Source organism: Gopherus flavomarginatus, chromosome 6 (assembly GCF_025201925.1).
Source record: "Gopherus flavomarginatus isolate rGopFla2 chromosome 6, rGopFla2.mat.asm, whole genome shotgun sequence".
Lineage (NCBI taxonomy): Eukaryota > Metazoa > Chordata > Testudines > Testudinidae > Gopherus > Gopherus flavomarginatus.
In genome coordinates, this window is record NC_066622.1 from 7,183,075 (window position 1) to 7,205,911 (window position 22,837).

The following is a 22,837-nucleotide window of genomic DNA, read 5'->3' on the forward strand; positions in this document are numbered from 1 at the left end:
GAACTAATATTTAAAATCTCCTGGCTTTTAAACCAGTCTCATGATTTCTGAATGCTTGGGCTTGGTAATACAGACTGTTTGTAGAGTATATAAATTAGTATTTTAAAAGATGTTTTTAAACTCAAGATAAGTCAGAGCACAGATATGCTCCCAGACTTGGCATTTTCAAACCTCTCCTGGGGTTTAGCTTAATGAACTTAAGCAGACCCTAAATCTCAGCTAAATGCATAAAGCAGCATTCTACACCAGAACAATATGGCTGTGAGTTTCACATGAGCTATTCTATATCCTTAGGGAGGGGGGTCATTAAGTCTGCCACATGCTTTCGAGTACTGTTAAAATGTGGTTCATTCCCAGCTTCAGTGCAGGCTAAATTATGTTCTAAGAAGATTGGTGTATTGCAACTGGTTCCCTTGACGCAGTAAGATCAACTACATGACAGCCATAATGTTTTCTTTCATGAACTCTTATTAAAACTAAAATGGGTGGAGGAGGCCTGTCTCATCTCTCCCTGTTAAATGAAAGGCTGTTCTTTGATCCCATAATGATGGGTTACAACCATCACAGGTAGCAGGACCGGTGAGCAAGTCTGGGTCTAGAGGCTTTAGATTCACTGTCTCCTTGAGAAGCTGAAGAAAGGAAATGCTACTCCGACAAATGAGGTGCTTACTCAAGATCTAGAGAGGCGAGATTCAAAACTGGACAAATAAAAGCCGACAACAGGGTCCCAAGAACCGACCACCATTTTGCACACACAGGTTAGAGGTTATGGTAAAATCCTGGCTCCAGTGAAATCAATGGCCAAACTCACATCAACTACAATGGGGCCAGAATTTCAACCTAAGGATTTCTCAGATACTTTTGGTTTTCCAAGTGTTTAAAACATGTATCTTAGAAACTCCAAAACAGGGATCCCCAGATTAATGTGTGGTGATGCCATAACACTTCCATCTTTATTATTTTATTACCTGGGACCCACAATAGCAGTACCTAGAGATCCTAATCAAGGACCAGGGACCCAGGGGTCTTGTGCAGTCCCTTCACAAGAGAACCTTACAATGCAGGCTTATGACAAGTCATAGCAGGTGGCTAAAGAAGAGAAGGGGAAAAAGGCACCATAAAATTAATGAAAGGAGTGTGTTTTTGCATACCAACAGTAGTCTCAGTTCTTCGCCTGCCTAGCTGTGGTCAGGTAGCTGTACTTTATGAGATATTTCCAAAACCCTGCAGAATTCGACTGCAGGAACAGAATTTTTTATTAAGTTTAGTAGGTCTGTTCAAAAACCCTATGGAAAGTTTTCATTTGCTGGTACATTTCATAAGAACTTTCCATAAAGTGGGGTGGGGGAAGCTGGGGTGCATGGGGCAGAGGGCAGAATCTGAAAGCTGAAAGATTGCTTTATAAACTTGAATCAAACACCTTCCAAGAACAAGATTTTGTGCCAGTTCAGAAGCAGCGCTGCAGTTAACAATGGAAAAATAAATACTGTATTCCCAGCCCGACGTAAGACACCACAATGGTTGCCACCAATACAGATGAGGTTATAACAAATGAGAGAACACCACCAAGCACAGAGATAGAAAGAGAACAAAGAATCACTCACCGTGACAAGCTAGTCAAGTAGCTAACATTTTGTTATGTGTTTCGGCTGCTTCCTCCGGGAACAAAAGGACTAATGTACAAGAGTTGCTATTGTCATAGTTATTGTATTGTTATGGAGCAAACAATGGTTGTGGTGTGTCATATTTCCTGATGTAGTAGCACCTGTTCCGCAGTCCTCAGACTAGCCCTGGATATCTGTATTTCTCTCAGCTACTCTGCTGTGATCTACATCCACTTTTTGTTCAGCAGATATAAGAGAGGCTCGTTTCACTTTAGCTTAAGCCACATTACATGTCTCCATGCAGGGTTTTGCACCAGTTAAATCTCTTTAAAACTGATTTAGTTTAAGCCAAACCAGTGACACTTTTTCCATATAAACAAAGTCTTAGCAGTTGTGACATTTTGCTCAACTATTCTGCAAACAGCAACGTTCTCATAAAAACAATACATTCCTGCACCGTGCTTAAAGCACCTCTTCCACCCAAAGAGACTCTATAAAGTATTAGCACAGAGGTAGGCAACCTATGGCACGTACGCCAAAGACTGCACGTGAACTGATTTTCAGTGGCACTCACACTGACCAGGTCCCGGCCACCGATCCGGGAGGCTCTGCATTTTAATTTAGTTTTAAATGAACCTTCAACATTTTAAAATCTTATTTACTTTACATACATCAATAGTTTAGTTATATATTATAGACTTCTAGAAAGAGACCTTCTAAAAACATTAAAATGTATGACCGGCACGCAAAACATTAAAATCAGAGTGAATAAATGAAGACTCGGCACAGCACTTCGGAAAGGTTGCCAACTCCTGTATTAGCACATGCTTAATTTAAACATGAGTGATCCCACTGAGTTCAATGGGACTAGCCTCATACTTAACATCTTTGCAGGATCAGACTTCATGTATTCACTGCTTACTAACTTATGACATGACCAAGATGTCAACGTAATATAGCTACGATCAGAACTAGGTAAACAAGGACAGAGTTTAGGTCCTTGTAGATATATCTACTAATTTATCAGCGCATACGACAAGATCTATTAAATTCAAGAGAACAAAATAATAAAATAAAAAACTGCAGCATCCTTGAAAGATTCTTCTACCAGAATTGGAACGTTTTCCCAGTAAATAGTACAAACATGCAGTGAAAAATGTTATGTTCAAAGTGACAGATCAAGTGGGAAACCTCTAACTGAGTAGGGGAGCCTGAGGATGGGGAGGAGCAGAGTCCATTTAGGTCACTGCTTTATATATTTTAAGCATATTCAAGTACATTGGACAACAACAACAACAACAACATGTCCCATGGTTAAGGCACCGGACTGGGAGTCAGGACATGTGGATTCCTGGCTCTGCCACAGGCTTCTTGGCCAAGTCTCTTAACCTCTGTGTCTCATTACCCCCCCACCCCATCTAAAGGACAGGGATAACATCACCATCCTTCTTTCAGCCATGGTCTATTTAGATACCATAGAACTTCAGAATTATGAAAACAAGAGTTATGAACTGACCAGTCAACCACACACCTCATTTGCAACCGGAAGTACACAATCAAGCAGTAGCAGAGAGACACACACAAAGTAAATACAGTACAGCACTGTGTTAAATGTAAACTACTAAAAAAATAAAAGGGTAAGCAGAAGGGTGGATTTGATTTAAGTCAAATCACTAGTCAGAAGACTCGATTTAATCATGGTTTTTTACACAAAAGTGCATTTTTGGTGATGGTTATAACCTTAATACATATTCTTCACAACTCAGAGAAAGATGTAGGTTTCATTTTTAGAAAGTACACACTATACATTTTTAAACAGTGATTTATTTTGAGAAAAACTTTTCAGATTAGTTTTACAACTGTATTAGAAAATGAATGATTGTTTGGTTATTTCATTTACCAAAGGTAATTGAAGCAGATAGTTCACCTCCCAATGACTTCATAAATATCTCCAGTTCAACACGTTAATCATTAATATCTGTAGGATTTTCTTGTCATGCTGTATTACCACCACCAGACAGACATTTAAATTGTTTTATTTAACTAAAACAACAACGTTAAGTATTCTGAATTTTTTTCTTCAACAGCAAAACCTAAAATATTTTAACAAAAAACCCATGTCCCTCGTCTCTCACATTTATCTCCAGACGTCTTCTCCTTGTCTAGATCTATTCTGCCCCCAACAATCTTCTATTCATTTAACTTTTTGAAACTTTGCACTTTTAGAAGGAAGTAAGGGATTGACTCTGTGTACACAAATTTGCAGAGGGACAACAGAGTTGAGGTCTGTTATTTCTCACCTCTGTATATTTATTTAAAAACATTTTTGCTGTTAACAAGCATGTTACCCACTGAAGAGAGAAATCCACAGTTTGAGAACTGCAAAACTAAGCATCTCTGATGGTGTCTTCTAGACTGAGCACTGAGTTCCGTTGGGTAGATAGAAAGATTAACCTAAATCTATACAGAAGCCCCTGGAACCCCATAAAATTGGGTCCCTAATCCATGAACTACTGGAACTCATTTACAAAACCATGAATATATTGTCTCATACTATAGAATTAATCATCCCTATTCCATGATGAGATATCTTTGAGCTATAATGTATCTATCTTTAAAATAGATTTTATCCTCAAAAGCATTTTATCAAAAAAATCCAATTTTTGTATTTAAAAAACACAAAAAAAAAAAAAAAAAAAAAAAACCAGCCACCCTTGATTTTTATCCACCCTGGCAAGTGGCGTTTTTCCTCTGCATAGTAAAGTTTCAAAGCTCTATGAAGTCAATGTTCAGTTGTAAACTTTTGAAAGAACAAACGATGTTCTGTTCAGACATACGAACATTTCAGAGTTACGAACAACCTCCATTTTCGAGGTGTCCGTAACTCTGAGGTTCTACTGTAGTGAGCTCTCAGGTCAAGGACCGACTCTTACAATGTGTCTAACACCAGGGGGTCCCGATTGTGATCGGGACCTCTCGCCGCTATTGTAATACAAATTTAGCCCCTCCCTCGCCATAAAACATTCAGTATGATTTCACCCCCTCTTCATTCCCACACCACAACCCTCAAAATGATAAAATAAATAATAATCAAATCAGCTGTTACAATTCACCTTTCATCTAAGTTTGCCATTACATAACTATATTTAACTTTATGGCCTCTAAAATTCCAGAGACTTGTGTGCATAGTGAAGTTAGTTACCTGTCAAAAGATAATGTTGATAGGTGTGCTCTCTTACCGGTAATGACTCACAAGAATCATAAAAAGATCTCACTAGCAGTTGCCGGATAGCACCAGTGAGAAAGAATGTGAAACTCGTTTTAAACACCAAGCTGCACTACGCCATGTAACTCTGCTTACAACGTTAGCTTCATTTAAAGCGACTGAAGTCTAATGCGTGTGCAGCCTTTTAAAAGTCATGTGTTCCTTTAGATTACTTACAGGCCAAGTGTTCTTAAAGCTGTTTTGCCAAGACAATCCCACATGCAAGTACAGTACTGAAATGTCTATAAAGGACTGGGGACCACCCAAGTCTCATTATGAAGTAACATGGGTGTAAGCCAGTGGCTTTCAACCTATTTTCCATCATGGGCCGCGGCTGCATTCACACAATATATATACTACCTGTATGGCCCTGAGGATGTCACATGGGCCACAGCTGTTTGCTGATTGGGCCGCAGGTTGAGAACCACTGGTGTAAACTCTTGCTTGTTCATAAGCTTTTTTGATTTCCTCATACTTTTTAAACAATGCTTCAACTTCAGGGTGGCCAACTTCTGCCATTTGATTGTGGATCTCGTGATATTTCATCTCTCAAAACCCCCAACTCTTGAGAGTCATGTCGACCTCTCACCCTTCCTTCCAAAAGTTTCTAGCACTCATTGCTGCAGAGAAAGTTTGAGCCTTTGAATAAAAAGAACTCAATTTATTATTTTTATAATCTCCTGGAGAAGGTTAGGGGGAGGGGTCAAACTCATGATTTCTGAATACTTGGGATAGGCACTGCAACATTTTCTTCTACTCCTGGATTCTACGTATGGGCCATACTTTGGCGGGGCTGTGGTTGCCCTGCACTACCATCACCAAGGGAGCTCTAGCATAGACAAGACTCCCGTGAGCACCGGGATTCTTAAAATCATGTCTTGTAACCCTGCTCAGAGAAGTTCTGTGTCTCTCACACACACATACATACTTACAGAAACCAAAGAAAGAGGGAGAACATTACTAGGACTTAACATTCCAGCTCTGTATCTATGATGGAAAGATTACACAGTGTCACAGGAGGTTCATAAAGCTCATCTTTTATATCCGTGCCGATAATCCCTACATTAGGCGAGAAGACAATACCTTTTTTAATTGTATGTAGAAAAGAAGTAAATGATCATTATCCACAGAAGGAGAAGGGAAAAAAAGTTCAGGCTTTTAGAGAGTTTAGTGAATAATATAGCACTTGAGGGTGCTGGGGAGAAGCAGGAAAAATCGCTAATCAGTAGATTTGGATGTACTGTTATTATACAACTTTGATGTCTTTGTACAGAAATCAAATTTGTAGTCCTAGCAAGCTTTGTTAGCGTGAGTAAGACTCAACCTGACATGGAAAAAATAAAAGAACTAATCTTAAATTTTAAAAGTAAAACAATTAGCCATTCCCACGCCGAATGTGTAGCTTTTAATCTGTCGAACCCTAAGAATTACACTGCTGTCCTGCTGCAAAGAATCAGTGCAAATTAACAAGGTATTTCATATTAGTCACTTCAGTGTTCAAGCTGAACAAGAAAATATATATGCTGCTTTTTCTCGACTAGAGATTTTATATTTGACTGATATCCCCAGATCTCAAAAAAAAGAGTTCTTTGGGAAAGGAAAAGGGTGGAGGAAAACAAAAATGATGAACTCACATTTTGGATTATGTAGCGGACTGATAAACTTGTAACAGAGCTGTCACACAAGTAGCATTCTCCCAACCCAGCAAAGAGGAATTCTCAACAGCAACACATTACCCAAAGGAGCTTCTGCTGGGGCTGACAACAGCTCCAAATATGGACAAGCCATATATTTATCTAACACAGCTACTGACATGCTATTTTACGGTGGCATAGTGCTGAAAATCCAGCTGGCTGCATATACAGTCTCCAGAAGGGAGAGCTGCGGACATTCCATGCTCCATCTTCCTATGCGTCTCTGCTACTGCAAAGCCATCCTTTTCAATTACATTTGGGTAAGACTCAATTTCCACCATAAAGTGTGCCCTGCTGCGAAACAGCACCTCAGCTTTCACAGCCCCAATCCTGCTCCCTATAAAGTCAATGGCAAAACGCCCACTGATTTCAGCACGCACACACCAATCTTGCTCTACCGCACAATAACTCTTCTAGCCAAATCCTAACTGCATGTGTGGATAAGTAGGAGAGCTCATTCTGTAACAGCTTATACAGCTAGTTTCATTTTATGCACAGTATAAAGCAGGATATTCATAGCAAAATAATCAGATTTATAGCTACAGAAATACACACACGCACTCATTTAGCATGCCTGCTTTGAGCAATGAGCCCAGTTCACCTGGATCGTTAGGGTTCAGAGGGACTGTCTTAGTCATATTAATTAAAATTGTGTCCTTGTTTCCCATAGAACCAGAAATGAGACTCTCCAGCAACCTCTGTCCACCTTCACAAAGCATCTTGTCCTTGCACTGTGGCTGCCTCCTCTGATTCCATCTCCATATCAGATACAGTTCCTGGTCCCAACATTAGCAGCCGGAAGGTTAGTAAGTGCGTCAGGGATTTCAAGTGTCTGGGAGACGATCCCTCACCTCCACTCCAATGTTTCTAGGAACTATCTGCCACTCAGTCATATGTCCTTCGGGCAGCTAGCCATCCCTTTCCTAGCACTGAGCTTCCAGTTAGTTGTTCCTCTCCAGTTATGAACTACTACAATGTCCTTCACCACCCTCCAAAACCATCCCAAGTTCCCCGACCCCATCAAGGACAAAATTTCCCCCAAGGAAAGTTACACATGTTCTCTTGTGTCCGCTCACTCTTCTCTCCTCAAGCCCTGCTACTCACAATCATCTCAAGAAGGGTCTCAGTGGGGAGAGCATTCTGAAATCTGGGCACTCAGCTCTCTCACTTAGTTGGGGGTATACTTACACACAAAAGTTTAGATGTTAGTTATTTTACATACTTGTAAATTTGCACCAGTGACCATTTAATGCAAGCAACTCTACTAACACAGAAGCAGAAGTTGAAAAGCAATGTTATTTAAAGTACATGTCAATATTTGTTTGGGAGATGGTATGGGGTTGGGAGGGGAAGAAAGGGATTTATTTTAATAAATGTTTTCTTTTCACAAATGTCTAAGTTAAATATCCAGAGAGATGAGTTTTAAGTCACTTGCATGAAGGAAATAAAGAAATTTCAAAAGTGATAGTAAAATGCTAAGATGAAGATTCCAAAATTGTAAGACAATAATCCAAAACACTGCAAGTTTGTCAAGTGCTAGCAAACCATGGAAAACTGATAATTTCTTCCTATACATTGCAACTCTATGTGCCTTTGTTCTGCTGTTTGTTCTGACTAAATCCAGGTTTCAAATAAAAGGGTGGGCATAAATGTGTGTGTCAAAGTGTATGAAGACTGTACATTTAGCATGATCTTCAGATCCTACAGTGAGCTGCACTCCTGGGTTTAATGGACTAGCCTCCATCATCACGTCTAACAACGTTTTTAACTCTGGATTTTTTTTTTAAAGTTGTGATACAAGCCACCTCAAATATAAAACTAGGAACTGTTTTGAGTCAAATGCCAAGTCTGTGAAAATGTAGCCAAAAACACCAGGATCTGCAGGAAAAACTGATTTAGTTTCTTCAAAACACCATCCTAATAAATGCAACTTTCAAAGACTGGTGGTTAAGAATATTTATATTATTGCTAACACAAAACAGAAGAAAGAAGTCGTTTCAGAGTAAAAGCTGACAAAGGTAGAGTCAGGAACTAGCACAGAGAATGTTGCTGATATTCCAGCTTCCAGTGGCCAAAAAATTCAGGAAGCCATTTAAAGTGTCAGTGCATAGAGGATAGATGGTGTCTCTGACCTTTACAGACTGAACGCTGGATCTTGCTGAAGATATCCCAGCTGCCCTGAGCCATGCAATTCCCAGAAGTCTGTGAAGGATGTTACCCACCTAGCCTGTCCATAAAGGGAAAACCATACCAGCTCAGTGGCAGACAGCTACCACAGTCATTTGGAAGTGGAGAATTCATGCCCATCCACCCCAACCTTCCACCATTTTCAGGTCAGGTTGTATCTTCCCCTCCTTGTCATAGGCTGCCAATCAAGTAGGTGCCACGGCACAGCTTGGATCGTCTTCCTTCACTTGTGGCCATGGGTTAATGAGGTGCAGACAAACTCTGCGTGTTGGTATTTAGAAACAGCACTGCTTGCCTCCACTAGATCACTGCAGGGGAACCACAATACTCCAGATACCAAGCACTGCAAAGATGTTGTTTGAATAGCAAGAAAGTCACTAAGCCTAGAGAAGCACCTAATGACCTTCCCCAAAAGAAAAAATTAACAGCTAGTCCAGGTTCTCTATTCCTGGGAAGGGACAGTCCAACCCAGCATGCACCACCTGAAAGAGGTGGCAGAGGATTTCCTCCACATACCAAGAACTAGTCACCAAGACTGAAGAGCCGAGCAGTATTTCTATGCTTCAACAGCCGCAGAAACTCCTCACATCCTGGGTGTAATTAATACATTTCTCCAAGAGGAGGTAGTTAAGTCGATGGAAGAACAGCCACCTCTACAGTGGAGGGTAGGTCAACTTAACTACATGGCACAGGACATGACATTTTTCACAGCCCTCACTGACGTAGATAGATAAATAAGTTTTAGTTGTAGATCAGGCCTGAAACAAAGTGAAAGCCAAGCCATCAAGGTAGGGGAACGTTTGAGGGGGAAAGGAAAAGGGATGATGATTGCTTAAAATTATTTTTCTGGTCTCACACATTCAGTGATGCCCTAAAAGCTATTGTTGTACAACTGATGCTACCAGTGGCAGGCCAAGGGGCACATGCAACATCTTTACATGACACACTGGTGTCAATCTAGTCCAGTATCCATGGTGCAGGTGGTCTCTGAACACTCAGCTTCTGGGTGGTGACAGAAGACACAATTAAAGAAACAATAGGCATGAACTCGGAGCAAATCGCAGTATATCCCTACCCAGAGACAGCATGTGCAAGGCTAAAAGGAACCCACTTCTCCACACATGTATTGGAGTATCCACTTTCTAAGCAGTGGTCATTCAAGCTACAGCACTCTAGGTAAAGCAAAACTTTTCCTCCATTTCTTCATTTTGCTTCTGCAAATTCATGGCACTCGCTCACACAGGCCAGATTTCCCCACGTTTTCAACCAAGAGACCCGAACTATTTAGCTGTGACTATAAGAACTGAGCATTTCCTTTAACATATGCATCTCAAATGTAGGAGCTTCCAGCAAACCAGAGGAAGCATAAAACCACCTCTTAACTCATTCCTTAAGATATAAGCAAACACACCCTCCATCTGGAAGAAAGAAGAGAACTAACTTATTTGAAAAGAACTATTTTAAAATCTTGACTTCTTCACTGATTTACAGACTTAGACTAGGCTGTGGGACATGTTCATTCCATTCCCTCACCCACTCTGATACATGGCTGAGTCTTAGAAGACAAGTGGTTGAATGCAGATTTCATGCAAGTTAGAATACAGCTCTTCTGTTCAGCACTATTCTATCGCACCGATGCAAACGTTGGCTTTATTTAGGCCAGGTGCACTTTTAGCCTGAATGAGACCCTCTGAGCGACAATTTTATTTCCTTTACATCTGCGTTCAATATTTTTAACTGAATTAAGGCTGCAGACATGTATCCAGAACTTGTAAGTTTTAGAAAATAAAAAAACGAAAAGACAGGAAATTCAATGTTAAAATTGTGTCGTGTCAGGAAAAAACATTGAAATGCAGCATGATGGTGCACAGGTCACATACCCTAAGCAAGCTGAACTCCACCTTTCAATCCCCACCACCTTCTGTATAAGGCCAACATGTCAAGATTGGGAAGATAAATTACCACATTGCAGCTAGTAGTTGACATGTTAACCATGGACACGGCTCTGCAGCAGCTCCAGGTGACATTCTGGCTTGGAAGGTCTAACCTGGCAATTCTTAGCGTTCGCACCTTCTAGCCAGGAAAAAATGGAGTAAGCTCTGCCCATGGCCCTGTCTGAGCCCCCATCACGACATGCATCGCAACTGTCAAACCACATCCATTCTGTCCAAGCTGGGGTCTTCTGTTATTAGATCAGTCTTAATGAATACACTGGATTTATGGCTTATTATTAAGCCTGCAGCAGTGTCAACTGGCCACTTCACTTTGAATGATCTTCTACAACACTGTGCTAACTACTTATGCTAAACAATCTGTCCCACATTGCATTTAGGTGTGACACCAGAGTACCTTTCCCAGCCCTAAAGAAGAGCAGCGTAAGCTCAAAAATTTCCCTTTCCCCAACAGAATTTGGGTCCAATAAGAGACATTACTTCACGCAACTAGTCCCTCTATCATTAGGTCTCTTACAGTAATGCACAGGGGACAAGAAACAAGCCCCACCATGCTATAGGCACTGAGCAAACAGCATGAAACAATCCCTGCCCCAAAGAGCTGACAATCATTCTAAAGAGACAAGCAGACAGACGGGGCAGCGGGAACATACAAGCAGAATAATCAGTGCAATGATGGCAAGTGTCACATAATTTAAATTGTTTCACCAGGGTCACATTAAAAGGCGATTAGCTAGATGAAGAGACAAACAAAAGGGACAATGAGCGTTGGAGAGAGGAGGAAAGGGGTGGGAAGGACTGGAGCATACAGCCAATCTACCCAAGGGCAAGAAGTGAGAACTACAGAAAGGAGGACAGCAGCAGTGTTCTTTGGTCCCTGCTTAAAATTGCATTCTCTAACTGCTCCTGTCTCTGTGGAAGGCAGCCTGGCCAAGACGCAGGGGCAGATGATTGTACCTAACCATAATATTTACACAAGATGGCACTGTCTTCCTGTGACACAGGTAAATATTAATCCTGTTTCACAGCTGGAAAAGCAATCACAGAGTTTAAAGGGACTTGAATGGGAGTCTAGTATAGGGCTGCGAAAAACAAGGCTGTAACCCTTGCTCTGGCACCGATTCACCCTTGTAGCATCAGACACCAGATAAACTCTAATCCTTAAATTTTCCCACCTGTGGAATGGAGTTACTACAAGCTTAACTCTCAAGGAGTTCGTGAAGCTTAATTCCTGTAAAACACTATGTGATCCTTGGGGAAAAAAAGCAACCCTAAGGGCACTGCAGCATTATTAAGGCTACACAGGCTATGTCCACACTTGCAATTAGACACTCCCAGCTGGCCTGGCCTGCTGACTCAGTTTCACCAGGGCTCAGGCTAAGGGGCTGTTTAATGGCAGTGTAGATGTTTGAGCTTGGGCAGCTCCAGCCCAAGCATATAGACTGTGATTAAGCAGCCCTTTAGCTCAAGCCAGCTGCAAGTGTCTAACTGCAGTGCAGGTCTAGCCTCAGTGTTACAGAGTTGGAAGAAGACTTAAGGAGGTCCTGATTCCAGTGTTCTGCTCAGCCCAGCAAACTACACTGCCCAAGGAGCCCTCCCCTCCCCAGCATAGGCTTTCAGGCCTGTGCACTTCTCTAGTAAATTCCGTAGGGCTTCTGACAGAGCATGTTCATAGAATATCAAGGTTGGAGATGACCTCAGGAGGTCATCTAGTCCAATCCCCTACTCAATGCAGGACCAAATTCCCAGACAGATTTACTCCAGTTCCCTAAATGGCCCCCTCAAGGATTGAACTCACAACCCTGGGTGTAGCAGGCCAATGCTCAAACCACTGAGCTATCCTCCCTCCCCCCGTTGTCCTTGGCCAGCAAACAACCTAACAAGTTTGCTGGGCTGAAGGCTAACAAACAGTTTGTGAAACCTGCTGGAAATTGAAGCAGGCCCCAAATGGTACCAAGACTGCAAGTAACCACCAACCTATCCTTTCCAAAGCTAATCCTACACCCGAGATCTATTCACAGCCTCTATCATAAAATAAGTTTGGACTTTGTAAACCAAGATTTTGGAGATATATAGTCTTCCACTCAAAAAAGAAGGAAGTGTTTTTCGAAGTTTGTTATGAGTGCCACATCTTGGAATGGCTTGGCAAACACACCTTAAATTTGGCCAAAGTTATCCTTCAGCAGAAGTGCTTCAGATTTGATACATGTGACCCGAGGACCATTTTTTGAGGAACTGGGTGGAGAACTGTGTATGGATGTGATCAAAACAGGTCTGAGAATGGAAGACCGGTTGCAACTTCAAATGTGACAAGATTAGCAACCCAATCACACATATCCCTATATTTTATTTCTTTAGCAATAAGACACTCACGTTTTGGCCATCAAACTTGCTGAATGTAGTCCTTAAAGTTATTGAAGAGTTATACAGCAGGTGAATTTCATGTTGCACATTTAGCCAACTATGGCAAAAGTGCTTCCGGTCTGAGTGGCTAAAGTAAAAATTCAGCCTAAAAAACCCACTAGAACTTAATCTCTTATCGCAATAATTTTGAAACATTGCTTGCAATTAAGCTGTAATTGTGGTTTAAATGTACTGCAATACGACGGCCCATAAAGAGAGAGCCTAGAGTCTCATCACATAATGGGCTGAAAGATTCAACTTATTGTGAAAAACATAATACAATTTTATGACATTAAAGGCTCATATTAACTCTTTAAAATGTTAATAATGGCAGGGCTGTTAAATTAAGACTGTGACTGAATAAATCTGGGATGCTAACCCACTCTTTATAGGACGACAACATAAAAGTATGTGCCTGGATGCATAGCTAATCATTTTGCCACAAGCAGGTCTATTTTCACATTCTAAATCCTAACAAATGCTTACAGCGTGTAAGCTTGATCGTGATAAAAAAAACTGATCTTCACTACAGTGATACTTTAATACACAACAGTCTACATTTCACGTGTGTGCTAAGAGCAATAATATTTTAGATGAGCAGAATTTCTGATCAACTCATGGACAGGGACTGCATCTTCACTGATTTTATGCTTGGATAGCAGCTAGCGCATTGTGAGTGCTATTGCAGTATAAATGGTGAACGTAATCTCGAAGTCCAAAATAGATGCCGAACTCAAAAATGCCAGTATGAAATTTTTGATCAGTACAAATTTATGTTGTTCTCCGTACTTCAGATTCTATTACTTAAACTTTAAGGATGTGGGACAAACTGGAAGTGTCCAGGGAATTGTGAACATGTTTTTGTTCGACATTTTGTGAAGTGCTGAAACAACAAGACAAAAAGAAAAAACCCCAAACCTTTATCAGAACCAAAGAGAGATCATGTGATATATCAAGGAAGTAAATTCTTAATAGCAGCAAGAGTTTTATAAAGTCATTTGCATTTAACTAAAAACAGGCAGATGGGAGTCGAAAATAAACATGAGATGCAAATATTTTTACACTTTACAGAATTATGCATCAGTGCCAGCCATGGGTTCTGTAACCTACCTATCAAATGTTTAATGTTACCTATTAACCAACCTGACACCCTGCTTTCCGAGAGTATGTAAAACCACTATACACACAAATTCATAGAGGCATCAATTTTTTTATATTTGTTGATGTTTTACACAAAAAATAATTGGAAGATACCACATCCTTCACAGGCCCCTTTTGGGGAAATGATGTCAGAACATACGCTCATGCAAACAACCTTTAAAGGGGCTGTTCTAGTCACATAAACAGATTCCAACACTTCATGGCTTGTTAGTTGTAATTAATGCAGCGCTCCATAGAAATTTACTGTCAACTCATCATGTTTTAGAATTTCTCTCAGGGTCAAGGTAAAGTTTTAAAAGAAACAAACATACATGACAGTAGATGATAAACCATAGTCACTACTATTTGGGAATGAATGTCTGCCCTTGTTTACCTTACACTTGGCTTTAAAAAAAAAATTCCCCTCCCCCTCCCTACTGACTTCAGAGTAACCCAAAAACATCACTCATGTAAACTGATCCTCATGTACCATAACTTCAGCTGGTAGTCGTTAAGAAAAAAATTAAAACCAATTTCTTTTAAAAAGTGCACAGAGAACTTAGTTTTCTTCAACAACCTTTTCGTTTACAGTGACAAGGAGGACTTGAACAACTTGACATATGCCATCTAATCAAAGAGTTTAAAAAAAAAATCTGACATCTTGAAAAATCCCCCAATTTCTGTATTTCAAGAGAAAAGAAGAAAAAACATCCTATTTTAAATGAAAGGCACACAACTAATCGGTTATGGAGAAGTTGTTAACTTGTCCATTGTCAAGAACAAATGCTAAACCCCTGTTTTTTGTTGTGCCAGGCTCTCTCAATCAGGATATGTAAACAGCAACAAGAGAAATTAAAAACCATAACATCATTCTGTCAAGTATTGTCTATTTATCCAATGGATAAAATTGCAAGTCTATTGCAGGAAGCTACAATATTAAGCATGGACAGTGGAAATCAAGATATTATGCTAATGCAAGTCTTACATTACCAAATATGTGATATTAAAATGAATGGGAGAAGGAGAGACAAGGTGGGCGAGCTAATATCTTTTATCAGATCAACTTCCGTTGGTGACAGAGACAAGCTTTCAAGCTTACACAGAGCTCTTCTTCAGGAGAAGTAGCATCAGTTTTGCACTCTTTACTTAGATCAAATTAAGTGGTCCATACAACTATATTTATTAATTCTAAGTAGAGTTGATCATCAATTTGTTTGAAACTGAAACAGGAAGGGAACGTGGTCAATTTTAAAAACAACACTACACCTCAGACTTCGAAAATATTTTCTGTTGTTTTGATTCTTCACTTTTACCTTTACTGGCCTAACTCTGACAGCACTGAAAGGTACTCAGTCAAGTTCCAGGAGCCCTTTTTCTCCCAAAGCAAAAGATTATAAAATTATGCTTTTAAAAAGTAATACAAAAAAGCACCTATGGGATAAAGTTGTTCACTTATTCCATATTAAAAGGACAAGGGAAATTAAAAACACACATAAATCCCATATGAACAGTTACTTCTGTTAACTCTTATAAAAAATTACTCCAATTAGCTGTATTCTTATATGACCCCCCAAATTACCATAGTATCCAAGTGCCCATTCAAACTGAATACTCACTACGGAAAAGGAAGAGTTAAAGAAAGAAGGAGTTTGCATTTTGAATTGTTATCCTATAAAGCTTGGCTTTAAGAAGAAGAGAGTGTGTTTAACCTACAAAACCTTCATTTCACAGTTATTTTTTGTTTGTGTGTTTGTTTTAACTACAAGATCAAATCAGTTATTTTCTCTGCTCAAGCCTGCAGAGATGACTGACTTATTTATAGTAAACTTCCTGTTTTTCCAGCCTTGTAAATGTCATACAAAGCAGACAAGCCAATAAAGTATGTAAGTTTCCAGGTTAAGTTTGTCACAAAACTTCAGCATCAGTTAGGCAGGCACCAGGGACTGGGGAGAAGGAGGGGAAATGGAATCAGACAGTTACAATGTGTTTACACTCATTCACTTAACACTGTACTTTGTAGCATGTTTTAGTAACATGCAACTCTTGCTGAATATGATCACTTAAAAATTACATTAAAAGAGAAACTGCTACTGGAAACCGACATAGAAATCATGCATTTTAAATAAAAATCTAATTCTTCCAAGTCTATCCGTAAAGGTTGGTAAACATCCATTTCACCATATACAGTATATACAAACCAATGAAATTTTATTTCCATCAATAACAGAAGTGTACAGAAAGGCAAAGAAAGAAAAATGCTGCTTGAGAACTTACTAGAGTTTGATGTAGGGATATTTACTTTATATATTTTGACATGTGATATCGATAATTTGTGTTTTAATTATTATAAAGCTTTAACTTTTTGCATCTTAGTGTCAACAGTCATTAACTACTGTCTGATTCCTCTCTTCCCCACTGCGTGACACTCCCCCATATTTTCCTGCAACTGCAAAAGTTTAAATAAATAAATAAATTTTGGTAAAAAATAAATGCTTAAAACCCATAATTTTACACAACTGTGAAAATCTCAAATTATTATTGTGATTGTCAAAACAAATTGTTTTTATGTAAACAATCCTTAAAACCCCATTTACATTTCTTTATGTTTATTTACTCTATGCATTTCACTCAGCCAGGAAAATGAAAATCAATTTTACTTTGTTCATAGTCAATTTCACTTCCAGGTTTTCAGGGCTGCAGTCTTTGTGCTGCAAATACAGTAGGAGAAAGACGACAATTGCTCCCACTACAATCTAAAAAAAAAAAAAAAAAAAAAAAAAAAAAAAAAAAAAGGGAGGGAGAGAGGGGGACATTTCTATTAATTTTAGGTTTTATAAATTATCTTACTCTGATACTTCTTTATGTAACGTGTGGGGATATTTAGAACAGACATTCCATTTTCAAAAGGAAGCAGAGGTTTATTACGGTGACAACTCAAGACTACACATTACATAACGCAGCACATGGAACAGAATACTACTCTTCCTATAATTTCCTTTGACAATGGAAGTTTGAATAATGTCCATAGAACACATGCATGGAACTCCAAACTAGCTTTTGGTAAGGCTAGCAGACAGAAGTTTAGAGGAGAGCTCTGCTTATTTACAAAAAGGGCATCAACCAAACAAAGACAAGATTAATTCTCTTTTTGGGTCAAGTAAATAGATTGTTGCCCACACATCAACTGCACAAAACATCGCTGCATTTGCCAAACACAGCAAATCCCTCTGCTTGGGGACGTGTACATGTTTGTGCAGTAATAAAACTTTCCCCTAAAGAATCTTCTGAATTATCCTACCAGAACTTCCCTTCCTGTCTCCATTTATAGATGACCTTGGTGTGCTAGGCCACCCTGCAAACCTACAGGTGTTCCAATATAATCCTGTTTATTTCAAAACCCTGGGTATTCAAATAACCTTAAAAGCTGCTGCAACGGGAAGTTTCCTGGCACTAAATTCAAGTCCCACACTGGAAACTACAAACCTATTATGTAGGCCTGCTGTGCTAACCTGTTAAAGGTGAAGTGGGCTTTTCACATGGGAAGACTCTTGCTTCTGTCTTCCATAGCCTCATTTGAGAGCGCTTTCATACAATCCCTTCACCTCCCTTCCGCAGGGCTCAAAATGATGCAGAAATGACCTACTGCTAAGAGTGAAAGCAAGGCTAAAATAACCATTCCAAGTTACAGCTTTTCCCTTCCCCATGCACACTCCTTGCCAGCCCTTTGACAAGCTAAGGAAGGCAGCTGGCAATCACATGCTCATACTTTTTAAGCAGACTCTAGTCATAATCCAGCAGTGCAACCAAATGCTACAGGTCTATGGGATGCACCTCTGCTGCAGGAGTAAGTCTTCCAGGAAATTCCTCCAGGTCCAGTGAAATGAAATATTTGTTTTGTTCACTAACAGAATTAGCGAGCAGATCCAAGCATTTCACTCCACAACTGCCTGTAGCTAAGGGGTTCGGTGCACTTAAAAGAAGGTCCTAAGGGAATTGCTCATTGCGCTTAAGGCAGGCCAGACTTGAAGGCAGTAAACCTTAAAGATTTATTTCCCCGTGAAAACAGGGCTCTGATTGCACAGGGGAACCTAGATGATGCCCAGTTACAGTCTTTCCATCGAAGGGAGCAAGGTGTTTCAAAGGTCATGTCGTGACCCTTGATGACAGATAGAAAATGAACCATTTGTATTGCCTTTAACCACACCAATAAGCTGCCCCTGCCTGGCGTTTTCCATTTGATCTCTGTGAACAAACACTGCCCCAAGAAGGAGAAGGGGGGGGGGAAGCTGTTCACCTTTGTTGCATGTTCTGATGCAGGAAGGGGGGGCACAATTCCGGTGCAAACATTTCCTCACCGCCGAAGTCAATGTTTTGCCACTCAGCGAGACTGGCAGAGCAAGAGTCCCAGCGTTTGCCACGGGCCCCACTGGCCTCTATGGCAGGACCGCGTTAATCCGGGGGGTGAGGAGCGCTCGCAAAGTCGGAGAGAACCAACGCTTCCCCGGCCGCGTGAAGCCGTGTCCCGGTCCGCCCTCCCAGCCAGCCTCGCCTGCGGTCCGGTCCGCTCCGCTCCCCGGGCACGGCGCGCCAGCAGCCGGCCGGGAGAGAGACCGCTCAGCCGGCAGGTGGGAAGCTTCGCCGGCCCCAGAAGTTAGGTCCCGCTGGGAAAAACCTGACACCCGCTAGCCAGCCCAGCGCCCAGCCCGCCCGGGGGAAGGAGGAGGAGAGGCCGGGGCAGTCCAGTGGCACAGCCAGAGCAATGACAGCGGAGCCTGCCCTGCACCCCGAGCGCCCCCCGGCTCTCTCTGGCCGCCCCCTTACCTTGTCTCACGGCTTTGACCGAGATGGGCTCCGTGCAGCTCCGGATCACTTCCAGCACGTCGTAGCGGGGCAAGCCGGACACGCGGACCCCCTGCACCTCCAGCAGCAGCTCCCCGGGGCTGAGTCCCCCTTCTTCGCCCCCGGCCAGCACCGGCGGGCCGCCCTCCTCCGCCGCCCCCACGTAGGGGAACTGCCCGTGCTCCGCGCCCCCGAGCAGGGGCAGCCCCGGCTGGCGGCCGGCCGCCCGCCGGGCCGAGCACTGGTGCACCCGGCTGCTCCAGTGGTTCTTCTTCTGGATCACTTTGGACATGGCGCCGCCGCCCCCTCCGCAGCCCGGTCCCCCCCAGCCCAGACAAGCGAGCGGATGCGAAACAGGTGGCCCGGCGAGGCGAGCCTGGCTCGGCGCACAACTTCCCCAGCCGCTCAAGCCATCCTCCGCCCAACTTCGCCCCGGCTCCGCCCGCCTCCTCCCGGCTCGGCTCCGCTCCGCCCGACCGGGCAGCTGCCCCAGTCCCCGGGCTGCGCGGAGCCCGCTCGGCAGGAAGCGGCCGCGGCCCCTTTAAGCCGCTACAAAGACGCCGCTTGTTTGGTTACATTTCAGCCCGTCCCGTTCCAGCCGGGAGCCCGGGGAGCCGCCCGCGCAGGCGCCCTGCGCACGCTTCCCCCCTCCCCCTCGGCCCGGGAGCGACCCGGCTCGCTGAGCGCGCGCCTGCCCGCTAGGCTGGTGCGGGAGCGCGGGCGGGGGAACTGGTGGGGGTGCGAAGGGGGGAAGGGAAGGGAAGGAGGAGCTGGGTTGGAGAATGGGGTGGAGGGTAGGAGAGGGGAGCGAAGGGGAGGGAGATGGGTTGGAGAATGGGGTGGAGGGTAGGAGAGGGGAGCGAAGGGGAGGGAGATGGGTTGGGGAGTGGGGTGCAGGGGAACACAGTTGCAGGGTGGAGGGTGGGAGAGGATTAGGGAGCTAGGCTTGGGGAGCAGAGGGAATAGGGGAGCAAAGGGGAAGAAACTGGGGTGCAGGGGAAGAGGAGGAGCAGGGGGCAAGGAGCTGCCCTGGAGGATGGGGAAGGTGGGGAGCTGAGATGGAGGGGAGGGAGCCAAGATGGGGTACAAGGAGGAGAGGGGGTGAGTTGGGAGGTGGAAGGAGCTGGGTTCAAGGTAGAGGAGCAGGGGCAAGAAACAGCGATGGGGGGGTGGAGGATGGGGTTGAGCTAGGATGGGGGAGCACAAAGTGAGGAAGAAGCATGGGGAAAGGAGGATGGGGATGGGGAGAAAAGGCTGCCCAGTACTTGTTCAGGGGTGAGGTGGAGGAAGGGAAAACATCCTGTCCACGTTGCTGGTGCCTGGACAGAGACGCTGGGAAACAAATTACTGTTGCAAGAAGATGGGGGGAGGGAGCTAGAGAGAGATGCTGCTTGTGTTTTGCGTGGAAAGGGGTAGAGGAAAGATGTCCGAGAAATGCAAGTATGAAGCCCCCAATTGAGGGTGGAGGAGAGGGGCACGGCTGCCAAGTGTGGCTCCATGGGTGACATTCCTTGCGGGTGCAAACAAGCCAGCATTTCCCCCCAAGTAGCTCTCCCTCCCTCTTGCCCCCCCCCCCGACAGTTGGATTTGCAGCAATTCTCAAACATCATTGCATCACGACCCGCTTTGGACAACAAAAATTACTACATGTCCCCAGAAGCAGGAACCAATGCCTGAGCCCCACCACCCCGTGGGGGGGGAGGGTTTCAAAGCCGAATCTCTCAGGCTTTGCCTTCAGCCCTAGGCTGCGAGGCTTGGCCTTCAGCTTTGGCCCTGGGCCCCGGCAAGTCTAACACCAGCCCCAACGACCCCATTAAAATGGGGTCATGACCCACCTTGAGGTCCCGATCCACAGTTTGAGAACCCCTGGATTATAGCGTTCATGTTAATGTTACTTCCCAGTGCAAAAAGAGTCTAGGGGGTTGAGTGGGAACTGAGAAGTGGGAGGGAGCCTGGGGGATTGCTATGTGGAGAGGAGCTGGTGGCGAGAACTTGAGAGGAGGTTGTTCAGCTAGTCCATGGGTGGTTAAGATGAGCTCCTAGAGCAGCCTCCTTTATTCTTCATCTTCATTAGCCTCCCTTCTTCTGGCCCTGTCTCCTATCTTTTCCCCATGCTATTCACCAATCAACTCATACGCACTCTGCCCCTGCGTGTCCTCCCTTTCTTGGGCATTGAGGCAGCTGGCCACATCTACCTTCCCCTCCTGACTGCTCCATGCAAACTTGGCTCCAGCCAGGGGATCAGCCAGAGTGGAAGAAGAGACAGCTTGGCTATCTGCTGTCCCAAGAGTACGTGGCAGCCAGGGGGAGAAACTGTGAGCAAATCCCTGCTGGGTGCACGACAATATTTTTGGCAATGTCCATCTTTTCCACAGCTGGTCCAAGTCTTTCCCTTTTTGAATTGCTCAAACTGCAACTAGTTCATAGTTTCCTTCATTAGTTACAATAAGTGGAGCTAGTAACCAGGTTGCCTAACTCTTTCCATTATAAGACCCTGCTTTCAGTTGCTTATAACTTTTCCAAACTTTAACTGTTCTAGCTGAAGTCTTCCAGGCTGGGTGTGTGCCTCTGGCTGATTTATTGATTTATTTTAGTTCCAGCAGAAACAACTCAGGCTTTCACAGAATGAGTTTAGGGAAAAATTTAAAATGTTTTGACTGAAGCTATAACATGTCCATGCTACAGAGCTGAAATGTGGTAGGGTTCTTGCCCTGGTTTCACCATTGTGCCTTTTACTGCCCTAGAGAAAACCCACCAAAATCTGGCTAAGTTGGTGACCTCTGAAAATCACAGTTCACGCATGTGAAGTAGAGGTTTGTTGGAGGCTGGCACTAAATGAGGCTGGGGTCCTATAGAAAAAATAAAATGTAATCATGTAATTAAAGACTGTTTCATGAGGCACACACACAGGGGGACAAATTAAGGTTGCGCAGGCATCCTTAATTCTGGCATTTCTGACTTTACAACCTTAATAATGTTCTTTTGACATAGGTTTTTCAATGTACTTTATTGTTTGAGAGATTACGACAAATGACTTCTTGAACCAATTCCTTAAGAAAAGCCTGCATCCTGCTCTTCCACAGAAAGGCATTGACAATCCTACACCAACATCTCCCTACTAGATTTTTACCACTAAGAAGGACATGGGCCTAACGCTTTGCATGGGCCAAAGTTCTGCAAGCATCTCCAGAACACCATTAACTGACCCAAGCTGAAACTTGAGCAGAAAAAAAAATGGCAGTTGTCCTTTCCTAGACGACCTCTGCTCTCCCTGAAGCTGAAAGCCTATTTGAATTCAGACGGATGTAGTGAGTGAGAAAATATATTTTATCAGACCAACTTCTGTTGGGTGAGAGAGACAAGCTTTTGAGCTACACCAACTCTTCCCCAGCAATCAATGCAGTCTTACCCATGACTGAAGCCAGAACAGCAAGAAATGCTCAATTTGGTTTCTGCAGCACTCACAGCATTGCTACTGATCGGGATTCTGGGGTTGAAACAAATAAGCCCTTCTTTGCTTCCTGCTCAGACACCTGTAATATGTTACATTACAGTGTGCCAGATGTTTGCCACCAGCCCTCTAGCTATCTCCCCTCACAATTCATCTCTCTCTGGCTATTTCTGTACCAAGGTGATCTGTGAAGCTGGACTATAAGAAGGTATGTGGGAACCAGCGTTCTGACAGGTATGGACAGAAGATCACTACCGTGCCTATGGCAGAGTCGTCTGTTGCTGACTGCTACTGCTTAGAGA

The 22,837-nt window shown here is 43.1% G+C and overlaps 1 protein-coding gene across 35 annotated transcripts in view; it reads right to left on the bottom strand.

The window, feature by feature from the left end:
* MAGI1 (membrane associated guanylate kinase, WW and PDZ domain containing 1) overlaps window positions 1–19,586 on the bottom strand; it is a 498,751-nt gene extending 479,165 nt beyond the window's left edge. For 34 of the 35 annotated variants that reach the window (XM_050957266.1, XM_050957243.1, XM_050957238.1 and 31 more), the window contains exon 1: window positions 19,067–19,404. In XM_050957266.1, the coding sequence (XP_050813223.1) occupies window positions 19,067–19,376 (310 nt within the window). In that variant the 5' untranslated portion in view covers window positions 19,377–19,404. Of the gene's footprint in view, window positions 1–19,066 lie in introns of all 35 variants that reach the window. The other variant, XM_050957254.1, reaches the window with a different exon arrangement.
* Between the last annotated feature and the right edge of the window lie 3,251 nt (window positions 19,587–22,837).